This window comes from Bos indicus, chromosome 12 (genome assembly GCF_029378745.1).
Source record: "Bos indicus isolate NIAB-ARS_2022 breed Sahiwal x Tharparkar chromosome 12, NIAB-ARS_B.indTharparkar_mat_pri_1.0, whole genome shotgun sequence".
In the NCBI taxonomy this organism is placed as follows: domain Eukaryota; kingdom Metazoa; phylum Chordata; class Mammalia; order Artiodactyla; family Bovidae; genus Bos; species Bos indicus.
This window is the reverse complement of record NC_091771.1, coordinates 74831195-74847857: the sequence shown is the minus strand read 5'-3', so window position 1 is coordinate 74847857 and position 16663 is coordinate 74831195. Positions and strand designations below refer to the sequence as shown.

General features: G+C 42.0%; 1 protein-coding gene across 2 annotated transcripts in view; it reads left to right on the top strand.

Moving 5' to 3' along the window:
• LOC139186121 (ATP-binding cassette sub-family C member 4-like) overlaps window positions 1-16663 on the top strand; it is a 171945-nt gene that overhangs the window by 23326 nt on the left and 131956 nt on the right. For both annotated transcript variants that reach the window (XM_070799911.1, XM_070799910.1), the window contains exons 5-8: window positions 2689-2778; window positions 3800-3963; window positions 5128-5253; window positions 6819-7068. In XM_070799911.1, coding sequence (XP_070656012.1) covers window positions 2689-2778; window positions 3800-3963; window positions 5128-5253; window positions 6819-7068 — 630 coding nt within the window. The remainder of the gene's footprint in view (window positions 1-2688; window positions 2779-3799; window positions 3964-5127; window positions 5254-6818; window positions 7069-16663) is intronic.

The following is a 16663-nucleotide window of genomic DNA, read 5'->3' as shown; positions in this document are numbered from 1 at the left end:
AGTTGCTAAGTTGTGCTCTGTGACCCCATGAACTGTAGCCTGCCAGGCTCCTCTGTCCATGGACTTTCCCAGGCAAGAATATAAGAGTGCATTGCCATTTCCTCCTCTAGGAGAGGTAGATTTTTAACCACTGAGCCACCAGGGAAGCCCTATTCTCTTTCGCAGTCTACCATTTAGCAGACAAATACTTAGATTTCCCCACAAATGATGTTTGTCTTCCTAGATCATGCTTAGCTCCCATGAATATGCATGAAATTCACCAGAACTATACTGTGAAAGCCTTAAGTTAGGTGTGAGGTGATGGTTCAGTCAAAGCTTACTCTTCACTGTATAGGTGAGCCATAGTCCACCTGTTTTATTTCTTTCCAGCTAACACTTTGGAACATCACCTTTGGGAAATCTGATCTGACCTGGCATGTATGCTTGTGTGAATGTAAATTTCTCCCAGAGGTGTTCATTTTCTGGCTTGATTATGCCTGAAAGAACTGTCCCTGTATGAAGTCAGGAATTTTAGAGGTTAAACCATAGACTTAATCTGAAATTCAAGAAATGTGGGAAAGACAAATTTCCTTGTGCCTAGCCTTGCATCTAGGGCATCAGATGTTAAAGAATCTGCCTGCAATGAAGGAGACCTGGGTTGAATTCCTGAGTCAGGAAGATCCCCTGGAGAAGGAAATGGCAGCTCACTCCAGTATTCTTGCCTGGAGAGTCCCACCAACAGAGGAGCCTGGCGGGCTACAGTCCACAGGGTTGCAAAGAGTCGGACATGACTGAAGTGACTTAGCACTAGACCAGCCTTGAATCCAGAATCCTGCTGAGGTGCAGAAATAGGACACTTCTTTTTTGAAGGTTACATGTGGGCTGATTCCTAGGGGCAAATCTGGTGCTACAGAGCAGCTCTGAACATTTGTGGCTCTTATTCTACTTCTAACCCCTGGTCCTGGGAAGAAGTCACATTGGGTGTTAGAAATGGGATGGCTACTAAGCTCATAGTTGTAATTTGTCTGCACCATTGGTTTATGGCTGGGGCACACCTCCAGGAGCTCTCTAAGGCTGCACATCTGCAGCTTCCTAAAATTCCCCATTCAGCATTTTAGTGTTCTTTTCAGCTGAACTTGGAATGATCTTTCAGGAGGTATCGTATGTAAAATGACTTGTTTATTCACATTTCCACAGCTTTGGTAAAATTACTTTTTATCATTGATTTTTTAAATTGTGGCAAAATATATACAATATAGCATTTACTATGTTAACTCTTTTTAAGTAGACTGTTTATTCACATCAAATACTTTCACATTGTTTAGAACTTCCCTCCCCTCACCCATCACCATGCTACTTCTTCTCTCTCTGAATTTGACTACTTTAGGTGCTGTATATAAGTAGAATCACACAATGTTTGTCATTTTGTGTCTAGCTTATGTCATGTAGCACAACGTCTTCAAGGTTCATCTGTGTTGAAGCCAGTGCCAGAATTTAATTTCTTTTTAAGGCTGAATAATATTCCATTATTGGAGAAGGAAATAGCAACCCACTCCAGTACTATTGCCTGGAAAATCTCATGGACACAGGAGCCTGGTAGGTGACAGCCCATGAGGTTGCAAAGAGTCGGACACGACTGAGCAAAGGCAATCAAAAGGCAATATTCCATTATAGGTCTATACAACATTGTTTGTATCCATTCATCTGTCAGTGGATTTTTGGATTATTTCCACCTTTGGCTATTGTGAACATTTGCACACACGAGTGCAAAAAGATCAAGTTAGTGTGTTCAGTTCTCTTGAGTACATCCACAAAAGTGGTCTTGCTGTGCTAGATGCTGATTTTATGTTTACTTTTTTGAGGAACTGCTATACTCTCTTCCATCACAGCTATACTGTTTTACATTCACACTTGATTGCTGAGTTTTCTATTTAACTCAAGGACTAAACAAGAAGTTTTTATGAACCATGACATTTTGTTTGCATCAGAGCCTCCACTTGATGGTTTGTTGAAGCAACTCATGGTGTCTGTTCAGGTTCCTCAGCTTTCTAGGGCATTTTTCAGAGGGTTTTTTTTTTTTTTTTTTTTTTTTTGCCAAATAAAGGGACTGTGAAACACAGGCTGTGTTTTTTAAATTCAGAAGACTGGCATTAAAAACAGAGGTTCCTCACAGGAATAGTGTTTTGAGCATTATACTCATTTCAGAATGAAAGGGAATGAAGATTCCCTTTCATACTCTTCAGAATGTAGATTCCATACTCTTTAGAATGAAGAAGCTAAACGAAAAATGTTAAAATGACATCGCCCACAGAATTAATGATCGATTCCAGATTTATAGTCCAAGTCTCTTATTGTATTTCCTTAATGCAGTCTCTCTACTCACGTCTAATTTGTCTCAAAATTACTTTAGTTGGCCCCTAAGTCTAAATCTACACCCTTTACACTTCAGGCAGGTCCAAGTTCACTGAGAAACTGGGTGGGGGATTTGCTTCTACCTCCCTCTCCTCCCTTTGCCATCCTTGCTGGCGGGGCTGCCACCACACTAAGTTAAAGGCTGAAGAAAGGTCCCTAGAGCCCCGCTTTCAGGGGTCATCCTGCTCCTGCTGACACCACTCAAGACTCCAGGAACGCATGCTCCATTGTGTTATGTCTAAGATGACTTGGTATCACCTTAGGAATCCAGTTTTCTGTCTCCCTCTCTCATTTCAGGCACTTCGCCTAAGTAGCTTGGCCATGGGAAAGACCACCACAGGCCAGATAGTCAACCTGCTGTCCAATGATGTGAACAGGTTTGACCAGGTGAGCTGTCCCTGAGGGATCCTCTTCCATGTCCTGTCTTTCTCACTGGGTTAGGCTCATTTGGATGCCAGGTGCCAGCATTTGGTGTCAGCCAGGGTTCTGTTGAGGACTTAAGACAAGTGTTCTCTTTATCCAACTCTCATTTCCTCTGTGTGCAACTTAGATGTAATAATGTGGGTTGTAGATGAGGGTTTTGTTTTTCTAGTAATAGACAGGCAGCAGTGTTGCCCGGCTCAGTGAGTGTCCCTAGGGGTCCTCCTGGCATGGCCCTTCTTGGCACGTGGAGTCAGTGTTGCTGCCTGAACTGTCTCCCTCCTGTTCTGGCTGATGAAGGCCTGGTGGGCAGGGGTTGTTCTTTCCCCTGTGTCCTGTTCAGTGCCTACTGTATAGGGAGCCTGTGAGGAATAATGCCAAGTGGGTGGCCCTCAGCCAGGCACTGCCTACTGTCTTCTGTCCCCTCACACTCTTTTTTTCCACTGACTTTATGAATAGATCACAGTGTCCAGGGCCTTGTAGCTGTTGGTCAGGCACTTCTCCTTCAGTTATTCATTCATCAAGCATGAAGTAAGACCGCTACTCAGTTTCAGGGTTGAATATGATTTAGTTTTTGCTGTGGAGAAACCACAGCCCATTAGGGAGGTAAGTACACAATTACTGGAGAGTGTGGTACTTACCATAATATAAGGTTTTCTTGGGTGCTAGAGTGAGATGGAAACAGAATATAGAGTGCAGTGAGATGTTGGGAATGCCCTGAGCTCATCTGTGGTGTAAACAAAATCAACATCTTCCTTCAGTGCTACTGGTCGGGTTCTCCCTGGATGTCCCTGAAGCTGGCCCTGTGCTGCCCGGAACAGCATCATCTGGGGTGGACACAGGTTTCTGCTTTAGCAGGTTTAAAACCCACTGAGATATCCCTGGTTAGGTTCCTGTCTGTTCTTTCAGAGCAGATTGTTTCTACTCTGTGTCTTTACTGATTTTGATTGTATACAGTCCCAAGAAGGCTTTGTCTTTTTCTTTCAAGGTAATGATGTTTTTGCATTATCTGTGGGTGGGGCCACTGCAGGCTGTCGCAGTGACCGCCCTGCTCTGGATGGAAATAGGAATGCCGTGTCTTGCTGGGATGGCGGTTCTCATTATTCTTCTGCTTTTGCAAAGCTGCTTCGGGAAGTTGTTTTCATCACTCCGGTAAGAGAAACATTGGTTTAAAAAATAGGTGATATGTGCTTGGTAACATCCGCAGTCTGCCAATGAAGTTGATGCTTCTGTTCAAAAACAAAACCAATGCCTTCTCTAGTCTCTTCTTTGCATGGGTTGTAGACCCTTCAGGCTTAGCCAGTGGAGGCTCCAGCCTTAAGCTGAAGGCTGATCGTTAAACAGAAACGGTGATGGCATTCACTGGCTCCTCCTGACACTGTACCTGAATAAGTAGAGAGTCCTTAAGGAGAATTTACCAATATCCAAGTTATTTAAACATGATTAAAAAGAGTAATAATTTTACAGGCCCATTTCTAGCTGCATTTATTTTTGTTAAGCTTGTTTTAGAGCCACTTTCAGGTAGTGTATTTATGTCTTGTTGTATTTCAATGCTTCCATTAAGTTATAGGCACCCCAAGGGCAAGGTTGACCTTAATTATGTCTTTATACAGCCGCACAGTCCCAGCAGCATATGCGATAGAACAGTGGCTGGTGATGAAGGGCCTAATGGTGATGAGATAGACCTGAAGCAGGTCTCAGAGGGTTGGAGGTGGGTCATTGTCCAGGTTGTCAGATGATGGAGGTATTGTGCTGTTTGAAGGTTTTTTTCCTTGAGTTTTTTCCTTCTATGTGTGACTTTACATGTGATATTTTTGTCTATTTGAAATTTCCTATCCTGTCTTTGTTGTGGAGAAATGTTCCTTATCTTTCAAGGCTCTGTTCCAATGCTACCAGGTCTCTAAAGATTTTCTTGCTCTCTTTTCCCAGTGGAATTAACAACCCCATCTTTTCAGCTCCCCAGAATTTTACTCCTATTTTTTTACCTCATAGACTCTGTCTTCCTGGTATATCCCCTTCTGCCTTCTCTGCCCAAGCACAACCTCCTTGGGAAGATGGTTTGTATCTGACTCCTTTCAGGTCTTCCTTAGCTGATATGGCAAGTTCTCCAAGTTGCTTCTTGAATGGGACTGAATGGTTGACTTCCGAATTGAAGATTTTCTGAATTTGTACTTTGAGTAGGACTTGCCTGTGTTGTCAGCTCAAAAGATTTATAGAAAATAATTTGATCACTGATCCCTCCCTGTGCCCACTGTTGCTGCTACAGAAAGTTATGCTGTGATCACTAAGACTCATCTCTCACATCTGTCCCCTCAGGAGTAAGACTGCAGCTGTCACAGACGACAGGATCAGTACCATGAGTGAAGTTATAAGTGGTATCAAAACAATAAAAATGAATGCTTGGGAAAAGTCATTTATAGACGTTATTTCCAGACTGAGACGGTAAGTTGTTTTTGTTTTTGTTTTTAATATATCACAGTGTATGTTTGTACTGTTTTATTTCCTATTTTTACTAAATGGTTTAGAAATCTTACCAAGTTTTCATATTAAGGTAAATTTAAATACTACCCCACCATCCCTCTATATGTGGCAGGAGGGTTAAGCAGAATAGTAGAGATGTTATTTTAAGCTGCTCTTCCATTTACCATCTTCTTGAAATACATATGATTCTTACTTATACAGAAATGAAATTCCAAATACTTCTTAATACTGCAAATTCCAAATAAGCAATGATTCTAAGATATTAGTGTTTGAGATGATATTTAAACTAAAGCTATAATATATGTTAATGTAGCATAAATGGGAGGGGGTATAGATTGAGTGTACCTGTATCAGGCCAAATATTATGGATCAATATTACTCATTCCAAACAGAGCCATGAAAATACTATTTCTTTGTCTTTGTTTTATGTTTGTAGACTTTTTTTTAAAAAATGTTTCATTTAAATATTTGATAAGTGTTTATACTCTAGCACAGGGTACTTAGAATTTTCTGGGAGTACCCTGTCACCTCTCACTTTGCAGCTTTGTGGGGACCCCACTCTCTGCTGGAAATAATCTCTCATATTCCTTCTTCTCTGGTCTTTGCCAATCCTAACTGACTCCTGCTCATCTTCTCAGGGTCCACATGTGTGTGACTTGTCCTGTCTCTACTGCTCTGAGTTACATGACTCAGCTCTGTGCTCCTGTGGGGATGTGCGGGCTGCCTCTGTCTAATGTCTTGGTGTCTCACAAATTTTGTGTTTATTCTTTTTTAAAAATGTACACACACATCATACTACATCTTTTTTATTTCTTTATTCATTTATTTTTGGTTGTGCTGAGTCTTCATTGTTGCACACAGGATTTCTGTAGTTGTGGTGGGTGGGGGCTGCTTTTTCATTGATGTTCTTGGGCTTCTAACTGGTGGCTTCTCTTGTTGCGGAGCACAGGCTCCAGGTGCACAGGCTTCAGTAGTTGCAGTAGTGCACCGGCTCTAGAGCTTGGGCTCAGTAGTTGTGGCTCACAGGCTTAGTTGCTCTGCAGCATGTGGAATCTTCCAGACCAGAGACTGAGCCCCTGTCTGCTGCACTGGGAGGCCAATTCTTATCCATGGGACCATCAGGGAAGTCCTGAGGTTTATTATTCTTTTCCTCTCCAAGTTTATGAGGTCCTGGTGGGGGTGGGCATTTTTTTCTGTCGTCAATGAGGAGCCCAACACAGGATATGTGGTTGTGAATGCTTGTTGAATGTATGTTCAAATCCTGTCATATTGAGCCCAATTTTTTAAAAGTGTGACAAGACATTAAGACTTCATTTAGTTGGAAAAGTGAAGTGGTGATGAAGTGTGTAGTCCTTGGTTTGGAGCAGAGTCCCAGGTATGAACTCTGAGTGTCTCCATGACATGATTGATGGTTTACCTTAATCTGTGTCCACTCCCTAAAAAGGGGACACTCACACAGGGCACTTGAATTCATGTGTTGGATGTCAATGGTTCTTAAAAATGCTATTTCCTACTGTCCTTTCTAGGAAGGAAATTTCCAAGATTCTGAAAAGTTCCTACCTTAGAGGAATGAATTTGGCATCATTTTTCGCTGTCAGCAAAATCATGATTTTTGTCACCTTCATCACCAATGATCTCCTTGACAACCTGATTACAGCCAGCCAAGTGTTTGTGGTGGTGACACTGTTCGAGGCTCTGCGGTTTTCGAGCACCCTCTACTTCCCCATGGCTGTCGAGAAGGTGTCAGAGGCCATTGTCAGCATCCGAAGAATCGAGGTTTGGTGACAGATAACTTTTTTCCATTGCAGGTGGATTCTTTGTAAATTGCCTCCTTTTCTGTGGTGTCACTGTGTTCCAGTTAGGTGAGATTTACCTCTCTCAGTGTCAAATCTGTCAGTCATTCCAAACTGTCTTACATACTCCTGTCTCCTCCTAGGTAGAATGCATTACAAAGAACGTAGGATCCCTGCTCATTTAGGGGCAGTAATATCAATAGCAGTGGCACAGGCTCTATGTGCAGTGATGCCTGCAGGGCAATTAAAGTGACCCAAAGCAAGAGAAGGAAGGAGGCAGACCGCATCTCCTGTGCTGACTCAAATGAGATTTGTGTGTGTGTGATGAGGTTTCTATACTATAAAGAAACTATTCCCCATAAAACAGATCAGCCATACTGGGTCATTTCTGATTCCCTGAGTTTATCATTCTTTCTTATGGAACTTCTAGCAACACTGATAAGGGATGGTCCATGCATTTTACAAAATTTCTTTTTCATAGCTTTCACGGCTTGAAATAAGACATTCAGGAATATCCTTGGACTGTAGTGATGTAATGAGTGACACAGTAATTTGTCCAAAATGAAAGCTTCATGTGTGTGTTGTGTGGGTGTGGTTTTATTATTGTTGATATTAGTCTAATTTTTCTTAAGGCCTTTAACTAACTGGATGAGGCCCACCTGCATTATTGAGGATAATCTGCTCTGTGCTTTACTGAGAGTCTACTTATATAAGTGTCCATCTCATCTGAAAAATACTTTCACTGTAATACGTGTTTGAAGAAGTGTCTGGGGACTGTGGTTTACCTAAATTAATATAAAAGTAACCATCACACCCTCTTGAATCCCTGTCTCCTTCTTTGAGCTCTTAGATGTGACTTTGTCCTCACTAAGCCAGGTGTAAATGGATTTCTTTCCCTCCCTGAGCTCCAGACTTACCTAAAGGGTAGATACAGTGCCTTGTTCATCTTTGTAGTCCTCTCAAATAGCAGATGCTCAGAAAATATTTAACTTCCAGCTTCATCATGTCTGGGCTCTTGCAAATGCCTAACCATTAATATGGTTATAGTGGAAAAAGTAATAACTCTGATTATTTGGTAGATTATGTGATACACCAAGAACTGTTACATGAAAAGGGTCCTGCAGAAGGTTTTTAGGGAATTGTGCTTAAATATTTGGGTAGGGTTTTTTATTCCTTTCCCACCAAAATGCAATTGAACTGTCTTAGGCTTGAAATTTCTTCTCATGTAGATGTGTGCAGTAATATTAGAATTATGACCTGGGAGAACATTGAATATTCTGGGGCTGACAAATTTTCTTTGTCAGGCTGCTTCATGTTCTGATGAAGGAAGCACTTGTGATCTGAGCAGAAAACCTAAAATTTCCCTTGTGTATACAAGATGTCTGGCAGGAAGTTGGTCTAGGAATTTAGAGATCTGTCAGCAGTAGCTGTTTTCAGTAAAGATGGGACCAATGGCTGAGAATAAGAGTGGTGAGAAGAGTAGGTGTTACCGTGGGAAACTGCTTCCTGGTGAAGTGAAGTGAAGTCACTCAGTCATGTCCGACTCTTTGTGACCCCATGGACTGTAGCCTACCAGGCTTCTCCATTCATGGGATTTTCCAGGCAAGAGTACTGGAGTGTGTTGTCATTTCCTTCTCCAGGGGATCTTCTCAACCCAGGGATCGAACCAGGTCTCCTGCATTGGAGGCAGATATTTTACCCTCTGAGCCACCAAGGAAGCCCTTGCTTCCTGGTGGGTTGAAGTAATTGGTGTAAGACCTTCATTTAGATATTAGATGCTTTTTCAGCCCATATAGTTTCTACAACCCTTTAAAATAGTTAGTTGTCTAGTTCATCAGAATTACGTAGTTCAGTTCAGTTCAATTCAGTTGCTCAGTCATGTCGGACTCTTTGCAACCCCATGGACCACAGCACGCCAGGCCTCCCTGTCCATTACCAACTCCCAAAGCCTATTCAAAGTCATGTCCATTGAGTTGGTGATGCCATCCAACCATCTCATCCTCTGTCGTCCCCTTCTCCTCCTGCATTGAGCTTACCCAGTATCAGGGTCTTTAAACCTACATGATCATACTTGGGAGTTTCTGATTCACTAGGATTTTTAATTTTTTCCCCACCAAAATTCAGTTAAAATGTGTATGAGGCTTGAAATTTCTTCCCATGTAGATATGTGCAGTAATATTAAAATGATGACATGGGGAAAACTTTGACTTTTCTGGGGCTGACAAATTTTCTTTGTCAAGCTGCTTTGTGTTCTGATGAAGGAAGCACTTTTGATTTGGGCAGAATCAAAAGTGATTTGAATGGTCTAGTGGTTTTCCCCACTTTCTTCAATTTAAGCCTGTATTTGGCAATAAGGAGTTCATGATCTGAGCCACAATCAGCTCCCAGTCTTGTTTTTGCTGACTGTATAGAGCTTCTCCATCTTTGGCTGCAAAGAATATAGTCAATCTGATTTCGGTGTTGACCATCTGGTGATGTCCATGTGTAGAGTCTTCTTTTGTGTTGTTGGAAGAGGGTGTTTGCTATGACCAGTGCATTCTCTTGGGAAAACTATTAGCCTTTGCCATTCTTCATTCTGTACTCCAAGCCCAAATTTGCCTGTTACTCCAAGTATTTCTTGACTTCCTACTTTTGCATTCCAGTCCCCTGTAATGAAAAGGATGTCTCTTTTGGGGTATGAGTTCTAGAAGGTCTAGTAGGTCTTCGTAGAACCATTCAATTTCAACTTCTTCAGCATTACTGGTCACGGCATAGACTTGGATTACTGTGATATTGAATGGTTTGCCTTGGAAATGAACAGAGATCATTCTGTTGTTTTTGAGATTATATCCAAGTACTGCATTTTGGATTCTTTTGTTGACTATGATGGCTACTCCATTTCTTCTAAGGGATTCCTGCCCACAGTAGTAGATATGATGGTCACCTGAGTTAAATATACCCATTCCAGTCCATCTTAGTTCATTGATTCCTAGAATGTCAACGTTCACTCCTACCATCTCCTGTTTGACCACTTCCAATTTGCCTTGATTCATGGACCTAACTTTTCAGGTTCCTATGCAATATTGCTCTTTACAGCATCAGATCTTGCTTATATCACCATTCACATCCACAACTGGGTGTTGTTTTTGCTTTGGCTCCTTCCCTTCATTCTTTCTGGAGTTATTTCTCCACTGATCTCCAGTAGCATACTGGGCACCTACTGACTGGAGAGTTCATCTTTCTCTGTCCTATCGTTTTGCTTTTTCATACTGTTCATGGGGTTCTCAAGGCAAGAATACTGAAGTGGTTTGCCATTTCCTTCTCCAGTGGACCACATTCTGTCAGATCTATGGACAGAGATTCATGACATTGTACAGGAGACAGGGATCAAGACCATCCCCAAGATAAAGAATTGCAAAAAAGCAAAATGGCTGTCTGAGGAGACCTTACAAATAGCTGTGAAAAGAAGAGAAGCAAAAAGCAAAGGAGAAAAGGAAAGATATACCCATTTGAATGCAGAGTTTCAAAGAATAGCAAGGAGAGATAAGAAAGACTTCCTCAGTGATCAATGCAAAGAAATAGAGGAAAACAATAAATAGGAAAGACGAGAGATATCTTCAAGAAAATTAGATATACCAAGGATATATTTCATGCAAAGATGGGCTCAATGAAGGACAGAAATGGTATGGACCAACAGAAGCAGAAGATATTAAGAAGAGGTGGAAGAATACATGGAAGAACTGTACAAAAAAGATCTTCACAACCCAGATAGATAATCATGATGATTTGATCACTCTCCTAGACCCAGACATCCTGGAATGTGAAGCCAAGTGGGCCTTAGGAAGTATCACTACGAACAAAGCTAGTGGAGGTGATGGAATTCCAGTTGAACTATTTCAGATACTAAAAGATGATACTGTGAAAGTGCTACACTCAGTATGTGAGCAAATTTGGAAAACTCAGCAGTGACCACAGGACTAGAGAAGGTCAGTTTTCATTCCAATCCCAAAGAAAGGCAATGCCAAAGAATGCTCAAACTACCACACAATTGAACTCATCTCACATGCTAGTAAAGTAATGCGCAAAATTCTCCAAGCCAGGCTTCAGCAATACGTGAACCATGAACTTCCACATGTTCAAGCTGGTTTTAGAAAAGGCAGAGGAACCAGAAATCAAACTGCCAAGATCTGCTGGATCATCGAAAAAGCAAGAGAGTTCCAGAAAAACATCTATTTCTGGTTTATTGACTATGCCAAAGCCTTTGACTGTGTGGATCACAATATATTGTGGAAAACTCTGAAAGATATAGGAATACCAGACCAGCTGACTTGCCTCTTGAGAAACCTGAATGCAAGTCAGGAAGTAATAGTTAGAACTGGACATGGAACAACAGCCTGACTTTGTTTTTAGGGGCTCCAAAATCACTGCAGATGATGATTGCAGCCATGAAATTGAAAGACTCTTACTCCTTGGAAGGAAAGTTATGACCAACCTAGACAGCATATTCAAAAGCAGAGACACTACTTTTCAACAAAGGTCCATCTAGTCAAGGCTATGTTTTTTCCAGTGGTTATGTATGGATGTGAGAGTTGGACTATAAAGAAAGCTGAACACCAAAGAATTAATGCTTTTGAACTGTGGTGTTGGAGAAGACTCTTGAGAGTCCCTTGGACTGTAAAGAGATCCAACCAGTCCATCCTAAAGGAGATAAGTCCTGGGTGTTTATTGGAAGGACTGATGTTAAAGCTGAAACTCAAATAGTTTGGCCACCTGATGTGAAGAGCCAACTCAATTGAAAAGACCCTGATATTGGGAAAGATTGAAGGCAGGAGGAGAATGGCTCAACAGAGAATGAGATGGTTAGATGGCATCACTGACTCAGTGGACATGAGTGTCTGTAAATTCCAGGAGTTGGTGATGGACAGGGAGGCCTGGAGTGCTGCGGTTCATGGGGTCACAAAGTCAGACACAACTGAAGACTGAACTGAACTGAACTGAAAAGTGATTTTGTCTAGAGAGATTTACTAAAGATATTGATATTTTGGTCTCTATACAAAATCACTTTTCAGTTCAGTACCTGAAAATAGGCCACATTTTGGAAATATTGCCTTAGTTGTAGAAAAAAGCAAACAAAACCAAAATGTACTTTAACAAATGTAAAAAACAATAGGTTTGATAGGATCTTGTTAAGACTAAAATCAGTTGAGAAGAAAAACCTTTCTTGTTTTCTGCTAGTCTTTTGGGTTCAAATTTGAATTTATTCATCCAATCACTTACTCCACAAAGTAACTGAGTGTCTACCTGAAGCTTGGCACAAGCTAGATGTGTGTGTACAATGTCAGGAGAGAATTCCTTCCTTCTTGGAATTTATGTCTCATCAAGTAGTGGATTAATAAAGAATCAAATAGTGAAAGTCACTGTGGACATGCGTTTGTGTGTCATTAGTCCTTGGAAGGAAAATTCTGAGGTGCCATGAGGTGCTTTGGCAAAGTCACTGGTGTAGTTTTGGAGGTGGTGCCTCCTGGTAAGGCTGAAGAAGTTACCTGAAGAATTCTGTGTGTGGGCTGGGGGAGGTGGGAGGCTGATGCTTCTCACTTACTTGGGGATGTGATGTGACACAGGTTTCTAGTGCACAAGATGGGGATCTGTGCATTTGAGGAACCAAGAATGTCTGAGGCTGCAGAGTAGAGAGCTGGAGGCCTGAGCAGGGTATTGTACAGGGCTCTACAGGTGACATCAAAGTTTTTATCATCTTAGAGCTCAGCCTGGCTGCAACCTGGGAATAGGGCAGGGAGGTGGGGTAAGGACCTTGAGAAGAGGTGGGGAGATGAGGTGTCAGGAGGTTAATGCCATATGTGGTCCAGGGACGAGATGATGTGTTTAGGTTTAGGGTGCAATAGAGAGACTTGGCCAGATTTGAGAGATAGTCGGGGCACGTCTTGAATTGGGTATTGAGGGTGGGAAATGTGGATCTCAGTCTGCTTCACCTTTTGGGGCTATAAAATCACCTGAATTCACTCAAATAATGAATACCAGAGGAGAACCAAAACTGGGGAGGAAAGCATGAACTTGGTTTTGAATTCTGAGATGCTTAGAAATATCTAAATGTTTGCTGTAAGACCCACTTCATTGACTGTCCTTGGCCCGATTCAGCTTCCTATCCTGTTCAGTTCAGTTCCTCAGTTGTGTTTGCCTCTTTGCAACTCCGTGTAAGGCAGCACACCAGGCTTCCCTGTCCATCACCAACTCCTGAAGCTTGCTCAAACTCATGTTCATTGAGTTGGTGATACCATCCAACCACCTCATCCTCTGTCGTCCCCTTCTCCTCCTGCCTTCAATATTTCCCAGCATCAGGGTCTTTTCAAATAAGTCAGTTCTTCACATCAGGTGCCCAAAGTATTGGAGTTTCAACTTCAACATCAGTCCTTCCAATGACTGATTTCCTTTAGGATTGACTGGTTGGATCTCCTTACAGTCCAAGGGACTCTCAAGAGTCTTCTCCAATACCAAAGTTCAAAATTCATCAATTCTTCGGCACTCAGCTTTCTTTATAGCCCAACTCTCAGTCCTCTTGCCTGGAAAATCCCATGAATGGAGGAGCCTGGAGGGCTGCAGTCCATGGGGTCGCTGAGGGTCAGACATGACTGAGTGACCTCACTTTCACTTTTCACTTTCATGCATTGGAGAAGGAAATGGCAACCCACTCCAGTGTTCTTGCCTGGAGAATCCCAGGGACGGGGGAACCTGGTGGGCTGCCGTCTATGGGGTTGCACAGAGTCGGACACGACTGAAGTGATTTAGCATATCCATACATGACGACTGGAAAAACCTTAGCTTTGACTAGAAGGACCTTAGTTGGCAATGTAATTTCTCTGCTTTTTAATATGTTGTCTAGGTTTGTCATAGCTTTTCTTCCAAGGAGCAAGCGTCTTTTAATTTCATAGCTGCAGTCACCATCTGCAGTGATTTTTGGAGCCCAAGAAAATAAAGTCTGTCACTGTTTCCATTGTTTCCCCAAATATTTGCCATGAAGTAATGGGACCAGATGCCATGATCTTAGTTTTCTGAATGTTGAGTTTTAAGTCAACTTTTCACTCTCTTCTTTCACTTTCATCGAGAAGCTCTTTAGTTCTTATCCTGTTATTTAGTTCCTATCCTGTTATATACTTCTTATGCTTTTATCTAACAGGTAATAGACAATGATTGGATGCCCATTTTCTTCCTCAACCTGCCTCTCACTTAGATGGGTTAAAGGGCAGCAAGAGTGGAAGAAAAGGGCAGCTGAGTGTACTGATAGGTGGTTAGAGTTGGGTGAGCTTTTATCACAGATGGGCTGGAGGTGTGGTGGACATGAGGAGTTTAGAATACAGTGTGGGGTTGAGCTCTGCAGCCCTACTCTCCCCTGCAGCCTGGGACTCAGTAGACTGGATGGTCATCTCCTAGGATTTCTTCTCAGGTCATACCTGGGAGTCCTAGAAAGGAAACCCACCACCCCTGCCCACCTTGGACAGGGTGTGGTGGTCCATACCCACAGGCAGACCTACACGCGGTCTTCATAGTTTTGTGTCTTCTTGTTTATACATGTTTTTCAATTTCCTTTTTTCATATAGAGAATATGAGGATTTATTATGATTTTATGGTCCAAGAAATCCCTCTATTTTTTTTTTTTCTCAATAAGAAAAGGGGTCTGAAGGTCTTGGCATTGAATGACTCTACTAGGATTGTAAATATCTTGCCTCTGAAGCACTGAAAGTCCAGTGATTTTACATGCTATAAAATGAGTCTCTGAGGTTATATTGTTCATAAAACAGGTTTTCCATTTCCAGCCACTGGGAACTCAATCTTTTTGGCTACAATTCTGATGTTGATACTTTCCTGCAGAACCTGTTCTGGGTCTAAGAGAAATTTTTTTTTTATTTTATTTTTAAACTTTACATAATTGTATTAGTTTTGCCAAATATCAAAATGAATCCGCCACAGGTATACATGTGTTCCCCATCCCGAACCCTCCTCCCTCCTCCCTCCCCATACCATCCCTCTGGGCCGTCCTAGTGCACCAGCCCCAAGCATCCAGCATCGTGCATCGAACCTGGACTGGCAACTCGTTTCCTACATGATATTTTACATGTTTCATTGCCATTCTGCCAAATCTTCCCACCCTCTCCCTCTCCCACAGAGTCCATAAGACTGTTCTATACATCAGTGTCTCTTTTGCTGTCTCGTACACCGGGTTATTGTTACCCTCTTTCTAAATTCCATATATATGCGTTAGTATACTGTATTTATTTTTTTCCTTCTGGCTTACTTCACTCTGTATAATAGGCTCCAGTTTCATCCACCTCATTAGAACTGATTCAAATGTATTCTTTTTAATGGCTGAGTAATACTCCATTGTGTATATGTACCACCGCTTTCTTATCCATTCATCTGCTGATGGACATCTAGGTTGCTTCCATGTCTTGGCTATTATAAACAGTGCTGCGATGAACATTGGGGTACACGTGTCTCTTTCCCTTCTGGTTTCCTCAGTGTGTATGCCCAGCAGTGGGGTTGCTGGATCATAAGGCAGTTCTATTTCCAGTTTTTTAAGGAATCTCCACACTGTTCTCCATAGTGGCTGTACTAGTTTGCATTCCCACCAACAGTGTAAGAGGGTTCCCTTTTCTCCACACCCTCTCCAGCATTTATTATTTGTAGACTTTTGGATCGCAGCCATTCTGACTGGTGTGAAATGGTACCTCATAGTGGTTTTGATTTGCATTTCTAAGAGAAATTTAATTTCAGCTTTTTCATTAGCCTGAGTCCTGGAGAAGAATCCAGCCAGCACTTCTGCACCTTCATGAGTTGGTCATGTACTGAATGAAGTGTCATTTAACCCCTGGAAGACTATGACTCTTTCCCTACTCAAACCTATTATTTGTGAACAAGCACTCAATAGATTTAATTCCTTACTTAGTGCTTGTTCTTTACTTTCATCTTCTTTTTTTGAAAGTGGAAAATTTCTGTTCTACTGTGCACATACTTAACATTGTTTTTTTATCTTGGTAACACATTTAAGCTAAAATTGGAATTTCTGTCTAGACAAAATATATAACATACATGTGTAACCTTTTGCTTGTTGCTGTGTTAGCTCAGACTGTGTAAGGCTATAGTAGTCATGTAGTCAGTGTTTGTTCCTTCCCTTACCTATGATGGTTGACTCTGTGCAAAGCTTGGTCTCAGTTGGAGTTGTGACTGTAGGTGCATGAATGATGAAGTGTCTCCCCTCTGTGTGACTTACTACCTCTCTGTGGATTCAGAGGTAGGGAGGACAGTGTGAGCCTGGATTGTCCTGAATGGTTCCATGGAGAGTTAGCATTTGAGATGGACTCGGAAGGATGGGTGGGGTTAGTACTCAGGGTATCCAGGCAGAGGCCACCTGGGGAGTGTGGACTTAGGTACTGATGGGTCTCTGGGTGTGTTAAGCGTGGTGGACACTCAGAGGTGCTGTAAAGAGATCACGAAGAAGTGATGTTGGAATCGGTTTGGTGGTGTTGGGGAGGGCTGGGGAAGGAACCGGCAAAAGAAAAGTTGTATTAATATTTTCAGTGCTTAATAGT